This window comes from Loxodonta africana, chromosome 11 (assembly GCF_030014295.1).
Source record: "Loxodonta africana isolate mLoxAfr1 chromosome 11, mLoxAfr1.hap2, whole genome shotgun sequence".
NCBI classification, from domain to species: Eukaryota; Metazoa; Chordata; class Mammalia; order Proboscidea; family Elephantidae; genus Loxodonta; species Loxodonta africana.
In genome coordinates, this window is record NC_087352.1 from 72,030,955 (window position 1) to 72,048,937 (window position 17,983).

Here is a 17,983-nt window from a genome sequence, read left to right on the forward strand (position 1 = left end):
CCCCATTGAATGGACTTCGACCTTTTTTTGAAGATCAGCTGTCCACACCTAGATGGATTTACCTCTAGATTCTCAATTCTGTTCTATTGGTCTATGTGTCTGTCATTGTACCAGTACCAGGCTGTTTTGTTTTTTTTTTTAATAATTTTTATTGTGCTTTAAGTGAAAGTTTACAAATCAAGTCAGTCTGTCACATATAAGCTTATATACATCCTACTCCATACTCCCACTTACTCTCCCCCTAATGAGTCACCCCTCTCCCTCCTTCCAGTCTCTCCTTTCGTGACAATTTTGCCAGTTTCTAACCCTGTCTACCCTCCTATCTCCCCTCCAGACAGGAGATGTCAACACAGTCTCAAGTGTCCACCTGATACAAGTAGCTCACTCTTCGTCAGCATCTCTCTCCAACCCATTGTCCAGTCCCTTCCATGTCTGATGAGTTGTGTTCGGGAATGGTTCCTGTCCTGGGCCAACAGAAGGTTTGGGGACCATGACCGCCAGGATTCCTCTCGTCTCAGTCAGACCATTAAGTCTGGTCTTTTTATGAGAATTTGGGGTCTGCATCCCACTGATCTCCTGCTCCCTCAGGGGTTCTCTGTTGTGCTCCCTGTCAAGGCAGTCATCGGTTGTGGCCAGGCGCCATCTAGTTCTTCTGGTCTCAGGATGATGTAAGTCTCTGGTTCACGTGGCCCTTTCTGTCTCTTGGGCTCATAGTTATCGTGTGACCTTGGTGTCCTTCATTCTCCTTTGATCCAGGTGGGTTGAGACCAATTGATGCATCTTAGATGGCCGCTTGTTAGCATTTAAGACCCCAGACACCACATTTTAAAGTGGGATGTAGAATGTTTTCATAATAGAATTATTTTGCCAATTGACTTAGAAGTCCCCTTAAGCCATAGTCCCCAAACCCCCACCCTTGCTCCGCTGACCTTTGAAGCATTCAGTTTATCCCGGAAACTTCTTTGCTTTTGGTCCAGTCCATTTGAGCTGACCTTCTGTGTATTGAGTATTGTCCTTCCCTTCACCTAAAGTAGTTCTTATCTACTAACTAATCAGTAACTAACCCTCTCCCACCATCCCTCCCTCCCCCCCTCGTAACCACAAAAGTATGTGTTCTTCTCAGTTTATACTATTTCTCAAGATCTTAAAGTAGTGGTCTTATACAATATTTGTCCTTTTGCCTTTGACTAGTTTCACTCAGCTTAATGCCTTCCAGGTTCCTCCATGTCATGAAATGTTTCACAGATTCGTCACTGTTCTTTATCGATGCGTAGTATTTCATTGTGTGAATATACTACAATTTATTTAACCATTCATCCGTTGATGGACACCTTGGTTGCTTCCAGCTTTTTGCTATTGTAAACAGAGCTGCAATAAACATGGGTGTGCATATATCTGTTCGTGTAAAGGCTGTTATTTCTCTAGGGTATGTTCCGAGGAGTGGGATTTCTGGGTTGTATGGTAGTTCTATTTCTAACTTTTTAAGAAAATGCCAGATAGATTTCCAAAGTGGTTGTACCATTTTACATTCCCACCAGCAGTGTATAAGAGTTCCAATCTCTCTGCAGCCTCTCCAACATTTATTAGTGTTTTTTGGATTAACCAGGCTGTTTTTGATTACCGTGGCAGTATAGAAAGTTCTGAGATTGGGAAGTGTGAGGCCACCTACTTTGTTCTTCTCCTTCAATAATGCTTTAAACAACTAGATGGTGCCCGGTTACCACCACCAACTGTTCTGGCTGGGATCACAACAGAGGGTCCTAGACACAGTGGGAGAAAAATGTAGAACAAAATCCAAATTTACACACATACACAAAGACCAGGCTTGCTGGTGTGACAGAGACCAGAGAAACTCCAAGAGTATGGCCCCCGGACACCCCTTTAACTCAGGGCTGAAGTCACTCCCGGGGTTCACCCCTCAGCCAAAAATTAGATAGGTCTACAGGGCCAAAAATAACACAGGTGAGGGACATGCTTCATAGTTCAATCATATATATAAGGCTAATGGGTGCACCAGCCTAAAAACAAAGGCAAGAAGGCAAAAAAGGATAGAAAAACTGGAGGAATGGCAACAGGGAACCTGGGGTGGAGAAGGGGAGAGTATTGACACATCACGGGGTTGGCAGCAATGTCACAAAACAATTTGTGTATTAACTGTCTAATGAGAAACTAATTTGCCCTGTAAACTCTCGCCCAAAACACAACAAAAAAAAAAGTAATTCTTTAGTTATTTAGGGCCTCATTCCTTTCCATATAAAGTTGGAGATTAGTTTTTCCATTTCATTAAATGATTTTTTGAATAAGGATAATAATAGTACCTCATGCAGTTTTTACAAGGATTAAATATGATAATGAGTATGTATAAATTAGAATACTGTTTCTGCTACTGTAATAAAAAAAATAATAGTGGCTTATGCAACATGAAGTTTATTGTCCTTTCCCTTAACAGTCTGGGTGTAAACAGTTCATGGTTGGCACCGTTAAGTCAATAATTATAAGTAGTTTATTAAATAGTTGTTCTATAAAGCAGGGACTTGCATTAAAATGTCTGAAATCAGTCATTAAAGCCTCTACTACAACAAATGACATTGGTATGGACAAAAACAGAATGAGTTGTCCTTTGTACCTAAAAATATATTGATGACACAGGTGATCAAATTCTTTTAGAACATATTTTCTCACTTGGCTTCCACCATGTTTAATGGGATACGACTGTCACCAGAAGGTCTTGGAAAATGCTACAGCATGCCATCTGGAAGCAGTTTTCTCCTGCGTGAAAATGGCTTGAACAAGAAGTAAGTCCATCACTGCCATGCATGACTCTCCCACCACTTAGCTGGTGACCAGGTACGTGCTCACAGTAGTGCTGAGTCTTGGACAAAGCTGAATTTTTAATAAAAAGTTCAAGGTAATAAAATATGAAATGCCCATTTAACCTCATTTCCCTCCACTTCCACTGAACTCTGGAACCACGGAGTCAGAGGTGCACTTCTAACACTGAATTCTGCACACTGACTGAGAGTGCGAGCACAAGGTTCCAGCTTAACAGCCCTGAGAACAGAAGCCATGCCTCATCTTTCAAATCCCACATAGTGCCGGCCATAACACTAAATCCACGAATGAGATAATGGAAAAGACTGGCTCCTAATCCTGAGGGCTTTGAACAGCTCACCAGGAAACCTCAGCCTAATGTGCTAACAGCTCAGCAGCAGAGAGACATGGTGATGCTGGCTTTAGGAAGATGATGTGGGGCAGTGGTGGGCAGGAACTTTGATAAGGCAAACGAAACAAATAAGTGAGGTGGAAAGTACTGACGGCCTGGCCAAGGACATGGGGTTCATGTGTGCACCATGCTTGAGAAGGACACAGGCAAAGCAGATGCAGGAATACACATGTTCTGTGTTGCTCCAGAGCACAGGGCAAGAATCCATGACTAGAAGTCACAGGAAGGCAGACACAAGCTCCATTCAAGGAGCTTTCTAACAACACAACTCAATGGAATGGATAACTTCATTAGAAAGCGAGCTTTCCATCACTGGACATCCTCAACTGGAGGCTACAGGAGCGCAGGTCAAAGGTGGTACAGATGGGATTCCTGCATCTCTGAAGTTCTCTCAATTGGGACTTGGAGGCTCTCAGGTGTATGGACCAACACCATCCCATGAGGCTATTGAGGGGAGGACAGCTACTCACACAAGCACCGCAATCACCAAGTGTAACTCAGGCTTGTGAACAATCCTCACTATGTCAATTCAAAGTGGGAAAAGGATGGTGGCCAGGGATAGAAACCAAGAGGGATGGGGTTGCTGGTCTGTGCTTCTGCTCGAAACATAAACACCCCGAGTCAAACCTTCCCTCAAGGAACGTGGTCTGGCCATGGATCACCCTCTGGGCCCCTGTGTGGGCCCTGACTTCACCATATACACAGGAGGAGAGAGGCACATTCTCACACCCTCAAGAACACCTGCCTCAGTAGAAAGAGTTTGAATAGAGCCTAAAAAGTTTTTTTAAAGACAAAAAAACAGTGTGGGAAAACTACAAAATAAGAACCTAGATAAGTTACATATTCTCAGTGCACTTCATAAAAAATTTCATTTGACTAAACCAGTCATACTTCAAATGCATATGGGGCCTCGCTGGTGTGGGCTGTGCACCCTCAGTGTGAGCTCAGCATCCATGTGACTCTGCTTGTGGAAAGCACAGATCCCTCTGACCTGCTCTTGGGCTCAGCCTGTGCAAACATGGAGAGTGAGGAGTTAGAGGATGAAGGAAGCAGGTGAGAGCCATTCTCTACCTCCAAAAGGAAAAGGACTGTCCTAATTCAAAAGAGCAAGTTTTACTGAACCAAACTGCAGATCTTAATAACAGTAGAAAATGAAAACCAAACCCATTGCCATCGAGTCGATTCTGACTCATAGTGACCCTACAGAACAGAGTAGAACTGCTCCATAGGGTTTCTAAGGAACGGCTGGAGGATTCAAACTGCTGACCTTTTGGTTAGCAGCCAAGCTCTTAACCACTGTGCCACCAGGGCTCTAAATAATAGTAGAGATAACTGTAAAAGAGAAATTTCAATACATGCACAAAACATTTTTTAGGAGATAATCTCTTGATGTTTGTCAGAAGCAGGTTAATGGTGGCATTCTCCGTTCTCTTTCAACACAGGGAGCACCTGAGATCCTACAGACAGGAAACGTGGAGAAGATAAATCCAAAGATGTGTGCATCAAGTACACTCCAAAGTTTACCTGTGAACAAAACAACAGCAACAAAAAACTAGATTATTTTAGCAGTTAAAATAATTTTGTAAATAATAATGTTCAATTAAAGTCAAATCTTTAAAAATTCTCATTGTCAGGTGTTCTTTCTGATAGTCATTCCACACCCTTTATTTCTGGACACATTCTTTTTACCTCCCTCCCATATACCCTGAGCTCCCCACACAAGGACCTTCTTCCTGTTCTGTCCTCTGACCACTGCCAGATCTATTTCCATTCTTTTTCCTGATGGAAAAGCTATTTTATTAAGATAATGGCAAAACTCGGCACTGTCCCCGTGAATATGTCCCAGAATAAAGACAGAAGGTCTAAAGTGAAAAGAAAAAAAGTGGAGAGTGAAGTAAATCTACTAAAGAAAAATCTCTTAAATCCTACAGTTCTAACACAATTGTTCATTCATTCTTTGTTCAGTCATTCATCTAGTATTTATCGAGTAAGTACTACGGCAAGGTAATATTTTGATTGCCAAAGATACAAATACGAACAAAATAATACTTAGTTATGCTAAATATCCTTCCAGTTCCTTTTCTATACATATTTGTATATACATATAATCATAGTCAAGAGCCCTGGTGGTGTAGTGGTTAAGAGCTCGGCTACTAACCAAGAGGTCTGCAGTTCAAATCCACCACTTGCTCCTTGGAAACTATACGGGATAGTTCTACTCCATCCTGTGGGGTTGCTATGAATCAGAACCAACTCAATGGCACCTAACAACAACAACGTAATCATACTTGGAGCCCTGATAGTGCAGTGGTTAAGAATTCAGCTACTAACCTAAAGGTCAGCAGTTCAAATCCACCAGCTGTTCCTTGGAAACCCTATGGGGCAGTTCTACTCTGTACTATAGAGTTGCTATGAGTTGGAATCGACTTGACAGCAATGGGTTTTGGTTTTAGGGTATAATCATACTCTAAAAATATTTTTGTACCTTCCTTTGTCATTTAATATTCCAGTGTCATTTCCATATCCATAGTACCTGGTTTCATCACATTGTTTAAATATGTGTCACATCCCATGGAGTGTACATACCGTGATTTACCAGTCTTCCCCTATTGTTGTTTAAATTTTTTTGTTACAATAAATAACACTACAATGAACTTTCTTGGTACATTCAGTACCACGGTTTATTTTCTTAGGCTAGAGTTCCAGAAGTCAAAACACGGCGTCAGACACATAACAGTGGCCCTGACTCAGAGATAAACCAAAAACCAAATCAACTGCTGTTCAGTCGATTCTGACTCATGATGACCCTATGTGTGTAGAGTGGAACTGCACTCTGTAGGGTTTTCAAGGCTGTGACCTTTTGGAAGCAGGTTGTCAGGCCTTTCTTCCAAGGTGCCTGTGGATGGGTTCCAACCGCCAACCTGTTGATTGGTAGTTGAGTGCTTAACTGTTTGCACCACCCAGGGGCTCCTACTCATAGAAAAAAGATGAAATTTGGCTCTGCCCACATTACCTAATGTCTTCTACAGCTGTTTTCTCTGTTAAACACATCTGCGATAAGGATAGTTCCAGACATGCTGTCAAGTTTCCCTTTCAGCTCCAAGGAGTCTGTTTTCCTAATTGATACAGCTTCCCTGCTATGTTGTGATAAAGTGGCTCACAGAAGGAATCACTACCACCGAGAGACACTGATTTGAGAAAATAAATTTCTGTTCTTTAAAGCTACCCACTGGTGGTATTTTTTTGTTACGGCAGCAATAGCCAACTAAGACACATGATTTCCTGGAGTTCTTTGCAAACAAAAAGCCCTAACAGAAAGTGTAAGCCTGAAAATAAATCTTCCTAAAGGATCACATGTTAAAAGTTCACCTTTTATAATATGGAATCCACAACAACAACACTAAGGCATTTTAACTCTCAAGAAGTTGACTTACCAGCTTAGTATAATGAGATTTACTTAATCTTTCTATGCAGGTACTCTTATTCACCAAAAGACATTTTATTCTTCATAAGATCTCATGGTGAAGAAAAAAATGATTGAGACAATGGAAATGCTTGACTTATTTATTATTTATACTCCATATATCTCTTCAAAAAGATTTGAGAGTATAAAAGACACATATAATATGGTTTGTAGTGATAACACTGTTGGAAATAGTGGTGATGGCTAGATAACATGGTGACAGTAATTAATGTCACTGAAATGCACACACAAAAAAATGGTTAAAGTGGCCTTTTTTTTGTTACATAGATTTTACTACAATAAAACAAAAAAGAAAACATGAATACAACAAACAAAAACAAAAAGAGGAAGCAGATGGAAAGGAAAAAAGAAATGCAGCCATAGGCAAGGACAGAACCTTAATGGCAGTCCCCTAGCTTCAGAAAACACAACAAATACCCCCATTTCTGAAAAATCACTCAGCACTATTATGGCATAGATAACACACCAGAAGCTGAAGGCGAGGTGCCATATTTTGCAATTATGCTTACCTTTCTCTTTCGACTCTCAGAAAGTTTCTGGAAAACCTCTTGGTTTCGTTGCCCAGTTTGCTGGTCGATGCAAATCATCTGGCATCTATGACAAGGTCCTGAAACCTGGAAGGTGAGAAGGAAAAGACGGCGCTACCAGACCCTCGCACTTTGCAGGGGGGAATCTGGGTCCAGGAGGGATTCGTTGTGCAAGGTCGTCCCCGGGCAATTTCAGACTTGCACAGAAAGGCTCGATACTGTACCCCAACTCTGAGACACCGGAAAGTGGTGCCTGGTCACAGTTTCTGCTGGGGCATCATCTGCATTTGTCTGTCAGCTGGACGGCTGCTGCTGAAGGGCTTTTTAGAGAAGAGAGGTTAATCTCAGATGACTATCAGGGAATGTTAGAGGTGTGAGGAAGAAAAGAACTGGAGAAGGACAAACTGGAAGAAGATAAACAGCCAAGACCTAGCACTGGGCCACGGTAAGAAAAGTCATCAGAAAGAGCCTCAGTGGGCACTGAACCGTACCCTTAAAATGGTTAAAACGGCAAGTTTTACATTGTAAATATTTTACCACAATAAACACGCAAAACAAACAGAAAAGAACTTTCGTGTGTTCATGTCTTTTATCCCAGCAATTTCACTTCTAGGATTTCAACCTAAGTAAACAATCAGGAATACAAATGCCGATGCTTGCACCAGGATACAAATCCCATTATATTTAACAGGGAAAATTAGTTAGTACCCTGAAGGTCAAACAGTAGAGAAAGAATGGTTTAGCAAACCATGCTACATCTATATGATGTATATCATGCAGGTATTAAAATTAATCTGTGAAGGCCTTTAAATCAAACGGGGAAACATTTACTTTTTATAACTGAAATAAAATGATGGATGTGTTCTTATAGATGTGTGTAATGTGCATATACATATACGCACATACATATATACACACACGCAATATAAATAAAATACAGCGTATAGCTTCTTAACAGGGCCATGCCACAGGACAGAACTTCAACGGGCGGTCTGCCATGAGCATCAATTAGTTTTATGACGCGAAAACACCCCACAAATGTTAACCTTAAAAAAGAAAGTCCACGGCTCAGCAGTGACAAGATGTTCCTTTTATTGTACACAGAAAAGGTACAAAGGTACTTGATTTTCTCATGACCATGTGCTCCTCTGCTTACTACAGGCAAACACAAATGTGTGCTGAAATTAGAAACAACCAGCTGAGCCGAGATATGTCCTGGCCTGTTCCTATCGCTCACATTCTGACCGGGGGCATGAAACCAGTGGAAATACAGCCTCACCGTGGTACCAAAGTCAAGATTCCTGGCCAACACAGATATGAATGTGCTGTCGGAGACCTCAGCCCAGTGCTCCCCTCGTGACCCTCGGCAGACCCATGACCTCTCCAGGCCTCATTTCCTCATCCAGCTCCTTAACTGGATTATTCAGGATTTCAGATACTATTTTTGCAGTGCCAAGCCTAGGTCTGGTCCTCAATGGGGCTCAAAGATGAAAGAGGTATTATTATACATGAGGCTCCCTGAAATGGAATGAGTCTTCTGCCTCATAGATGAGGACACTGTGTCCTCACGGGGAAGGCATGCCTCTCAGTATACAGCACCTCTTCCCTTGCTCTGCCTAGAAAATGACTGATTCCCCGGGTTGAGCTTCCTCTGACCCCGCAGAACTATGTGCTGCAAAAGGGGGATGCTTGGAATACTGGAGCACCCACCAGCCCCAGGCTCCAGCTGCCACCCAAAGACAACACCTTAAGTAAAAATTCTATCACCTTTGTGAAAGGCCCTCTTAAAACAGTTTCTCGAACTGGAGAAAGAGGGATATTTTCCAGACACTTTTTTTCAAATAGCAATACAAATAGAACGATTTTCTTAAAACACTTTGTTAAGTTTTTTTTTCTGGTACTCTTATCAGTTGGTATTTGTAAAACTTGTTTATTGGATGTTGTTGGATGTCGTCAATCCCAACTCATAGCAACTGCACATGACAGAGTAACTGCCCCAAAGGGTTTTCTTGGCTGTAATCTTTATAGGAGTAGATCTCCAGGTCCTTCTCCCCAGTGCTGCTCGGCAGGTTCAAACCATCAACCTTTCAGTTAGCAGCCAAGTGCTTAAATGCTATGCCACAAGGGCGCCTTTTTATTAGCATTTATGTTCATTGAAAAATAACTCAATATAGAGGCTTGAAGAATTTAGAGAAAGCACTCAACACGGCTCTTCCTTCCTATCTTCAGGGGCAAATGCTGCTGATGAGGTCGCGGATCAACCCAGACATGGCATGGAACTGTGCACGAACGTACTCTAAATGCATGTAAACACTCACTGAAAGAGGCAACATTGGTATCTTTCTTTTTAATTACTCCGCGGTACATAATGAACATCCTTCCACGTCAATACATGAAGACCTACCTGGTTCTTCCGTTCTGCAATTTGCATGATGGCCTGGTATTTCTGTGGGCACTTAGCATTCCCCAAACAGTTTCTGTTGTTGTTGTGCGCCGTGGAGTCAATCCAACTCATAGCAACCCATGTGACAGAGTAGAACTGACCCATAGGGTTTCTGCCCCATAGGCTGTAATCACTACATGAGCAGATTACCAGGTCTGGTAGGTTCAAACTGCTGACCTTTCATTAGCAGCCGAGTGCTTAATCATTGCACCACCTGGGCTCCTTAAATAGTTTCTAATGCTTTGCTATTATCAATAATTTTGTAATCAAGGTCTTAACTCACATAACTCTGTTTCCTCTCTGAAATTATTTTCTTAAAGTCAATCTCCCAAAGTGAGATTATAAGCCTAATGGGTATAAGAGATTTAATGACTTAAACCCAGTGAAAAACTGCTTTCCAAAGAAGGTGTGCTAATTTCATTGCAACTGCTTCCACATGGAGTATTATCAACAAATATGTTTAAATATTTACTTTTTAAAAGGCACAGCGTTAATTACATCTTATGCTTTTTAATACCTGCACAGGGCTACATTATATGAAAATAGCATAGCTTATTTAACCAACATCCCTATTATGAACGTTTAGGATGCATCCTAATTTTTCATAATCACAAAAATACTGCAACAAATAATCTTGTAATATATCTTGCATATGAGTACGAGTACTTTTATGTAACAGATTTCTACAAGTGAAATTAATGGGTCAAAAGGCATGCATATTTTAACTTCCATTAATTGCTGTCTGTAATAAGAACAGTGACCTACAGAAAGCAAACCATGCTAAGAAGTCATCTCAGAAAGGTTCCTAAAAGGGTTCTTTTGTATTTATGTGCCCAAGTACCTGGAGAGGCACGGGTGCCACTATTGCCAGGTAAGTTTTCTTCCCTCTTTTCTCCCTTTTTTCCTTCTGCTGTTTATCCAACAATGTGTATTTAGTGGCTACTCACGCAGGCTGTGTAAGTGCAGGTGTTTCTAAAACAGTAAAGCTGACATGGCAGAGACATGGCGACAGAAAATAAGAACAAGGAAAGGCAAGTCAGGATGGAGGGATAGGGGAGAACAGCAGGAGAGCTGGTACCAGAGAGATAGGTTTGTGGAAGAGAATTTAGGAGACCGATTGTTTTTCAAGAAGGCAGCAACTGCCAGGATAAAAGCAAGGTTGGGGGGAGGGGTTAAATAGATAAGATCTTTAGGACATTTTGTTGGGCCTTACAATTTACCCACCAATTTATGCCACTGACTGTAAGCTCCCCACCTGCTGACAGTGAGGTCAGAGGCTGGAGTGTGAGAAGTGGGAGTGCTATGGGCACTTAGGGACTGCCAGGCTTCTGGGTCCTCCTGCAAGCACTCCAGGCTGCCAGAAAGTCTAGCAATATTCGGGAGGATAGAGTTCACATAGACACAAGTATTCCAAGAAAACAGAGATTAAGCCTAGACATAATGGCCAGGTGGAGGGAGTGCTATGCCTCCCCAACATTCATACGGGGCACATTAACTGTGTCTGCTGCTACCCTCTTAGGAAGTAAGAGGTGGATCTCAAGGGACGTTCCAGAATGCCCCCGTCACATACCCTCCTGCAGAGACTGTGTGGTGGTTAAGAGTTGGGACAAGGTTGGGGTCTTAAAAGCTAGCAAGCAGTCATCTAAGATGCATCAATTGGTCCCAAGCCACCTGAAGCAAAGGAGAATGAAGAACAACAATGATACAAGGAAAATATTAGCCCAAGAGACAAAAGGGGCCACATAAACCAGAGACTCCATCAGCCTGAGATCAGAAGAACTAGATGGTGCCCAGCTACCACCAATGTTCCTAACAGGGAACACACCAGACCGTACCTGACGGAGCAGGAGCAAAGTGGGATGCAGAACTCAAATTCTAGTAAAAAGACCAGACTAAATGACCTGACTGAGATTGGAGGAACCCCAGAAGATATGGACCCGGACTCTCTGTTAACTCAGAACTAAAACTAATCCCAAAGCCAACTCTTCAGACAAAGAATAGACTGGACTATAAGACATAAAATGATATTCGTGAAGAGTATGCTTCTTAGTTCAAGTAGATAAAAAAAAATGCTTCTTAGTTCAAGTAGATACACAAGACTAAATGGGCAGCTACTGTCCGGAGGTGAGATGAGAAGGCAGAAAGGGATAGGAGCTGGTTGAAAGAACATGGGAAACCAGGGGTAGAAAGGAGGAATGTGTGGTCACATTATAAGGATAGCAAGGGTCACATAAAAACATGTATGTAAATTTTTGTATGAGATGCTAACGTGAGCTGTAAACTTTCCCCTAAAGCACAATTAAAAAAGAGTTGAGACAGAGGAAAGAAAGATTCCTGCCTGCCACCACCCAGGCCTGAGATTCAGGTCAATCTTCATTGACAACCGTTGGGGGAGGATAGTAAAGCTTATTGGGGCTTACCTGGAAACGCAAGGAACCAATTGAAATCTCATCCCATTTCTCTTCTTCAAAAGCCCTTGTCCCATTGGTAATAATATTGGCACGGAAACGTGAGATGAGGTCACTCATTGGGAATAATTTCTCCTTTCCATTTTCATCACTGTTCAAGACATACCCAAAAGGGAAAGAGGTGGGAGAGATAATTGCTCTGTTGTAATAATTTAACCTGCCTGCCTCCTGATGCCTGCCTTCATCAACTCTACTCTGGCTTAGGCCTGGACGGTCAGGCCAAGCTTTTTACCACAAACATAAGCTCTAGGGGCACTAATCTGTTAAACAGATATCGACCGCCACCCCATGGAATATGGTTCTGTCCCCAGGACCAGGACCACTGGAGGCAGTACAAAGTGTGCGTAGATCTTAGCTGAAGAGATGAAGGGCTTTGGAAACCAGGTGAACAGGTAAGTACCAGGACTTATTCCCAGCAACAAGTGGTTATACTTGTCTGCTATCCCAGAGGTAACAGATCTTACCTAAAGTTTAATTGCTGCTGAAGTTCCAAAACGCTTGATCTGTTGAGCAGCAGATACTGGGCTTCATTCACCAGAGAAAGGGTAGGTGTACTACCAGGAGACTGATCTAAAAACAATGGAGCATTTAAAAGAAGAGTTGCTTTCTTGGAATGCAAATGAATCTTGCTTCCATTGACCTGGATTTTTAAAAGGTAGAGACTAATTCTGCAGGGGAAGAAATGGTGCCCTGACAATAATAAAAATGTTCTAAGCCTGGCTCAAAGCTGTCATAAATGGAAAGGAAAATCAGTTCCTCTGTTTAAAATAATCTGAAAAAAATTAAACGATGAATTGAAAAGATGCCAACAAAGACAACTTGGAGATGATACTCAGGGGAGAAGAGATGGGGTGACTGGGTGGAGTGAGGTGCCCTTCCCCAAGACAGGGCAGTAAGAGGGGCCTTAATGAGGGAAACAGGGAGACCTTTATGAATCTAATCAGGGAAAGCTATTCGCCCTTGGGCAAGTGAAAAATAATTAATATAACGCATAGATAAAGAACAGTGACGAATCTGTGAAACATTTCATAACATGGAGGAACCTGGAAGGCATTATGCTGAGTGAAATTAGTCAGAGGCAAAAGGACAAATATTGTATAAGACCACTATTATAAGATCTTGAGAAACAGTATAAACTGAGAAGAACACATACTTCTGTGGTTACGAGGTGGGGAGGGAGGGAGGGTGGGAGAGGGTTTTTTACTGATTAGTTAGTAGATAAGAACTACTTTAGGTGAAGGGAAGGACAATACTCAATACAGAGAAGGTCAGCTCAAATGGACTGGACCAAAAGCAAAGAAGTTTCCGGGATAAACTGAATGCTTCAAAGGTCAGTGAAGCAAGGGCGGGGGTTTGGGGACTATGGCTTAAGGGGACTTCTAAGTCAATTGGCAAAATAATACTACTATGAAAACATTCTGCATCCTACTTTGAAATGTGGCATCTGGGGTCTTAAATGCTAACAAGCGGCCATCTAAGATGCATCAATTGGTCTCAACCCACCTGGATGAAAGGAGAATGAAGAACACCAAGGTCACACGACAACTATGAGCCCAAGAGACAGAAAGGGCCACATGAACCAGAGACTTACATCATCCTGAGACCAGAAGAACTAGATGGTGTCCAGCCACAACTGATGACTGCCCTGACAGGGAGCACAACAGAGAACCCCTGAGGGAGCAGGAGATCAGTGGGATGCAGACCCCAAATTCTCATAAAAAGACCAGACTTTAGGGTCTGACTGAGACTAGAGGAATCCCGGTGGTCATGGTCCCCAAACCTTCTGTTGGCCCAGGACAGGAACCATTCCCGAACACAACACATCAGACATGGAAGGGACTGGACAATGGGCTGGAGAGAGATGTTGATGAAGAGTGAGCTACTTGTATCAGGTGGACACTTGAGACTGTGTTGGCATCTCCTGTCTGGAAGGGAGATAGGAGGGTAGAGAGGGTTAGAAACTGGCAAAATTGTTACGAAAGGAGAGACCGGAAGGGCTGACTCATTAGGGGGAGAGTGGGAGCATGGAGTAAGGTGTATATAAGCTTATACGTGACAGACTGACTTGATTTGTAAACGTTCACTTAAAGCTCAATAAAAATTATTAAAAAAAATAATAATAATTAATACTAGTTTTAAAACTACTGAGAGGAATCAAACAAAATAATTGAAAAAAAAATATCAAGAGACAGAACTGTGGGGAGCCTGTCTCCGGCTTGAGTCTCCTGTTAGATGGACCCCCCTCACTATCTTTATCCACCAGTTACATCAAGTTGATTCCAACTCATTGTGATCTCATATGCTGCAGAGTGAAGTCCTGGTGGCATAGGTTAAGCATTTGGCTGCTCACCAAAAGGTTGGCAGTTCAAATCCACCAGCTGCTCTGTCCGATAGGGTCTCTATGAGCTGGAATTGACTTGACAGCAATGGTTTTATGCTGCAGTGTAGAACTGTGCTCCACAGAGTTTTCATGGCTGTGACCATTTGGTCTTTCTTCCAAAGTACCTCTCGGTAGACTCGAACCTCCAACCCTTTTGGTTGGTAGCCAAGTGCTTAACCTCTTGGGCTACCCAGGGCCTCCTGCCTTTATGCAAGATGTTGATAAAAAGGATGGGCTGGGACCGGGCCTAGTAAGCCGTCTTCAAACCCAGTCTGTGGACCCCAGAGTACAGGAGAATGGAAACTTGAAAGAGAATAACTTTCCAGATCCTCCACTTTCAAAAATCTTTCTTGCTAAAAATGGCTCTGCCAGGGAACAGAAGTACAATTCCAGCCCCATCCATAAAAGGCCCTTTGCCCACTCTGCGGAGGAAAGACTCCCCCACAGTGGATTGCCCCTGGGGGCTAAACACTTCCAGGATAGAAAACAAAAGTTCCATTCAAACCCTGGAGTCAGTGCTGAGAAAATAAAAGTCTCTAAAGCTTGAATGTTCCCTTGTAGGTGAGGTGGAGCTCAATTCTTTGCAGCACCCAATTAAGTCATCAAGTGACAGATGGTTAAAGTCATTTTTCATGTTAGACCTCTGTGCTTTGGTCATGTGCCTCAGAAGAAAGGTTCCAGGGACCTTGCATTAACCAGACTCCTTCATCCCCAGTTCTTTATTTACACAAACGAGGTTTCTCTGAAGAGAACACCAGCTATTCTGGCAATAAATGACGGTCATTTGTGGTTATGGGAACTAATGGGGAGCCACTCATCTCATTAAGAGATTCATTTTGACAATTTTTCTCTTCATGTGTAATAATTATTTTTCAAAATTGATAATAAAATTTGTTGCTCTGATCAACTAGTAATAAAAATTATAATAATAATCCCAAAGAAACTTCTTAGCATTTAGACCATTATCTTTACAGTAAACTTTTTAAATGTTTACACATTCAATTTACAGACACATGTTAGGATCATACATCAGAGAAGTATGACAGGGTGATCAAAGATTTTCACTATTATTTCACAAATAAAATATCTAATATTGGCCAGGAAATGGAGTGAGAATATAAGTTCAAAGAGAAAAAGGAAAGAAAATTTCTGGCCATTATAAGACAATTTGTTAATGTATATTATATATTTTTTAATGAATACTCATGGGAATCAAATTGCTATGGTATTGAGATTCCACTGGCTGTTTAAAAGAGTAATACACAAGTTTCCGTTAAAATGTCAATATTCACAAGATTTTGGAAATCATATCATTTGCAACAATTTAAACTATTCAAAAAATTTAGATGACAACATAAAAATGTAAGCAGCGAATGTAGCTTTAAAAAATTCTAAGGGGTACCAAAGCAAAAATGTTTGAAAACCAGTGGCCTGGACCATCAGAGACCTCTCTGCCCTAAGTGGCACTCTTAAAAAATATATATATATATATTCACAAGTGACAGGTGTTCCTCTTCTGTGACCACTACCTTGTCTTCACCCAGGCCCTCCTTCTTCTCCCACTCGGACAGTCACCGCCATCTCCTGCCCAACCCCTTTACTTCCCTCCCTCTCTCAAGTACCCTCCACACCACCCCAAGTGTCTTTCTAACAAGTGGCCTTGTGAAATTCCCTAGCTTAGACTTCTTTGATGAGTCCCCACAACCTCAGAATCATCTGAATCTGAGTCCTCAGAAATGCACTCATCCCCTCTCCCCAGCTCTCCACCATCACTCCCCTGCCCTCTTTGACCCTCCTAAACCCCTCTCTGAGCCCATGACATGCCAAGCCCTGCCTTGCCACTCCCAAATAAGCCCTGTGCCTCTGCTGGGAAAAAACCTACTCTCCTGCTAAGACACAGTTCCAAACTCACCTCTTCTGGAAGCTTTCCACGCCTCACTCCCAGTCAGAGAGGATGCCTCCTGCACACCCCACGCCCCCTGTGCAGATCTTTATCACCTCCCTCATATCAAGCGTACCTTCGCTGTCTACTAGTGAGTCGTCTCCCCTAAACTGAGATACTGAAGAACTGGGACCATGACTTAATAATCTCAGCCAAGCTCCAGGTAGGGAGGAGGTGCTCAATAAATCCTTATTGAATGACTGGAACTTCAGGTTTCACTGCCACTCCCTTTTCCAGATAATCTATAAGGACGGTACTGATTATGTTGAATCCCGCTCCTTCCAAGTCTGTGTTCACAGATGTCCAATTCTCTCTCCCCTTTAATTATGTCTCTAATCTTCTTGTTAGGTGCCATCAAGTCGGTTCCAATTCATAGCTACCCTGTGTACAACAGAACAAAACACTGCCCAGTCCTGTGCCATCCTTACAGTCCTTGCTATGTTTGAGCCCATTGTTGAAGCCACCGTGTCAATCCATCTGATTGAGGGTCTTCCTCTCTTTCACTAACCCTCTACTTTACCAGCATGATGTCCTTCTCCAGGGACTGGTCCCTCCTGATACCATGTCCAATGTACACGTGACAAAGTCTCTCCATGCTTGCTTCTAAGGAGCATTCTGGCTGTATGTCTTCCAAGACAGATTTGTTTGTTCTTCTGGCAGCTCATGGTATATTCAGTATTCTTCACCAAAACCATAACTCAAAGGCATCAATTCTTCTTCAGTCTTCCTTACTCACTGTCCAGCTTTTGCATGCATACGAGGCAATTGAAAATACCATGGCTTGGGTCAGGTGCACCTTAGTCCTCAAAGTGACATCTTTGCTTTTCAACACTTTAAAAAGGTCTTTTGTAGCAGAGTTGCCCAATCTTACCCATGTCCAAACACCACAGTTCACCTCCTCGACAAGTGAGCATAAGTTTACTCCCCTTCTCCATCACATAGAGACTCAAATCCTTTAACAGTTTATGACAGGAAAGACTGTCAAGTTTTAAAAGTCTACAGAAACTATATCCTTCGGCTCCCCTCTATATGTATATTTTTAGGATGCATAGGTTAACTTAAAAAGGTCCTTTGACCTGGTAGCACAATAGTTAATTGCTCCGTTGCTAACAGAAAGGTTGGGGGTTTGAAACCCATCCAGGGGTTTCTTGGGAGAAAGACCTGGCGATGAACTCCCATAAAGATCACAGCCCAGAAAACCCTACGGGGCAGTTCTTCTCTGTCACATGGGGTCACCATGAGTCAGACCTACTCAGCAGCACCTAACAACAACACTGGTCTGTGTATGGTCAAAATGCTATTTGGATTCACAGGCCAGTCTCTCTGGGAGGTGGCCACTAGGCCAGGTCATTCCTATACAGACAGTAATGTCTGTAGTGTAGCCATGATCCATTCACTCATTCACCTAATATTTACTGAGCAACTACTACGTGCCAGGTGCTGGTCTAAGCCCTGAGGATAATACAGCACTGAACAAAACCAACAAAAATCTTTCTCCTCATGGAGCTTACTTTCT

At 42.4% G+C, this 17,983-nt stretch overlaps 1 protein-coding gene across 3 annotated transcripts in view; it reads right to left on the reverse strand.

Moving 5' to 3' along the window:
• Positions 1-1,107: 1,107 nt before the first annotated feature.
• The window catches only part of MOCOS (molybdenum cofactor sulfurase), a 61,905-nt gene continuing 45,029 nt past the window's right edge, over positions 1,108-17,983 (reverse strand). Inside the window, exons 12-16 of one of the 3 annotated variants that reach the window (XR_010323460.1) lie at positions 12,610-12,715; positions 12,098-12,236; positions 7,217-7,321; positions 4,579-4,747; positions 1,108-4,231 (exon numbers count right to left, since the gene is read on the reverse strand). Coding sequence is in view for 1 of the 3 variants with exons in the window: in XM_003406738.4 (XP_003406786.3) it covers positions 4,631-4,747; positions 7,217-7,321; positions 12,098-12,236; positions 12,610-12,715 (467 nt within the window). In the remaining 2 variants the exon portion in view is untranslated. Of the gene's footprint in view, positions 4,748-7,216; positions 7,322-12,097; positions 12,237-12,609; positions 12,716-17,983 lie in introns of all 3 variants that reach the window. The other 2 variants (XR_010323459.1, XM_003406738.4) reach the window with 2 other exon arrangements.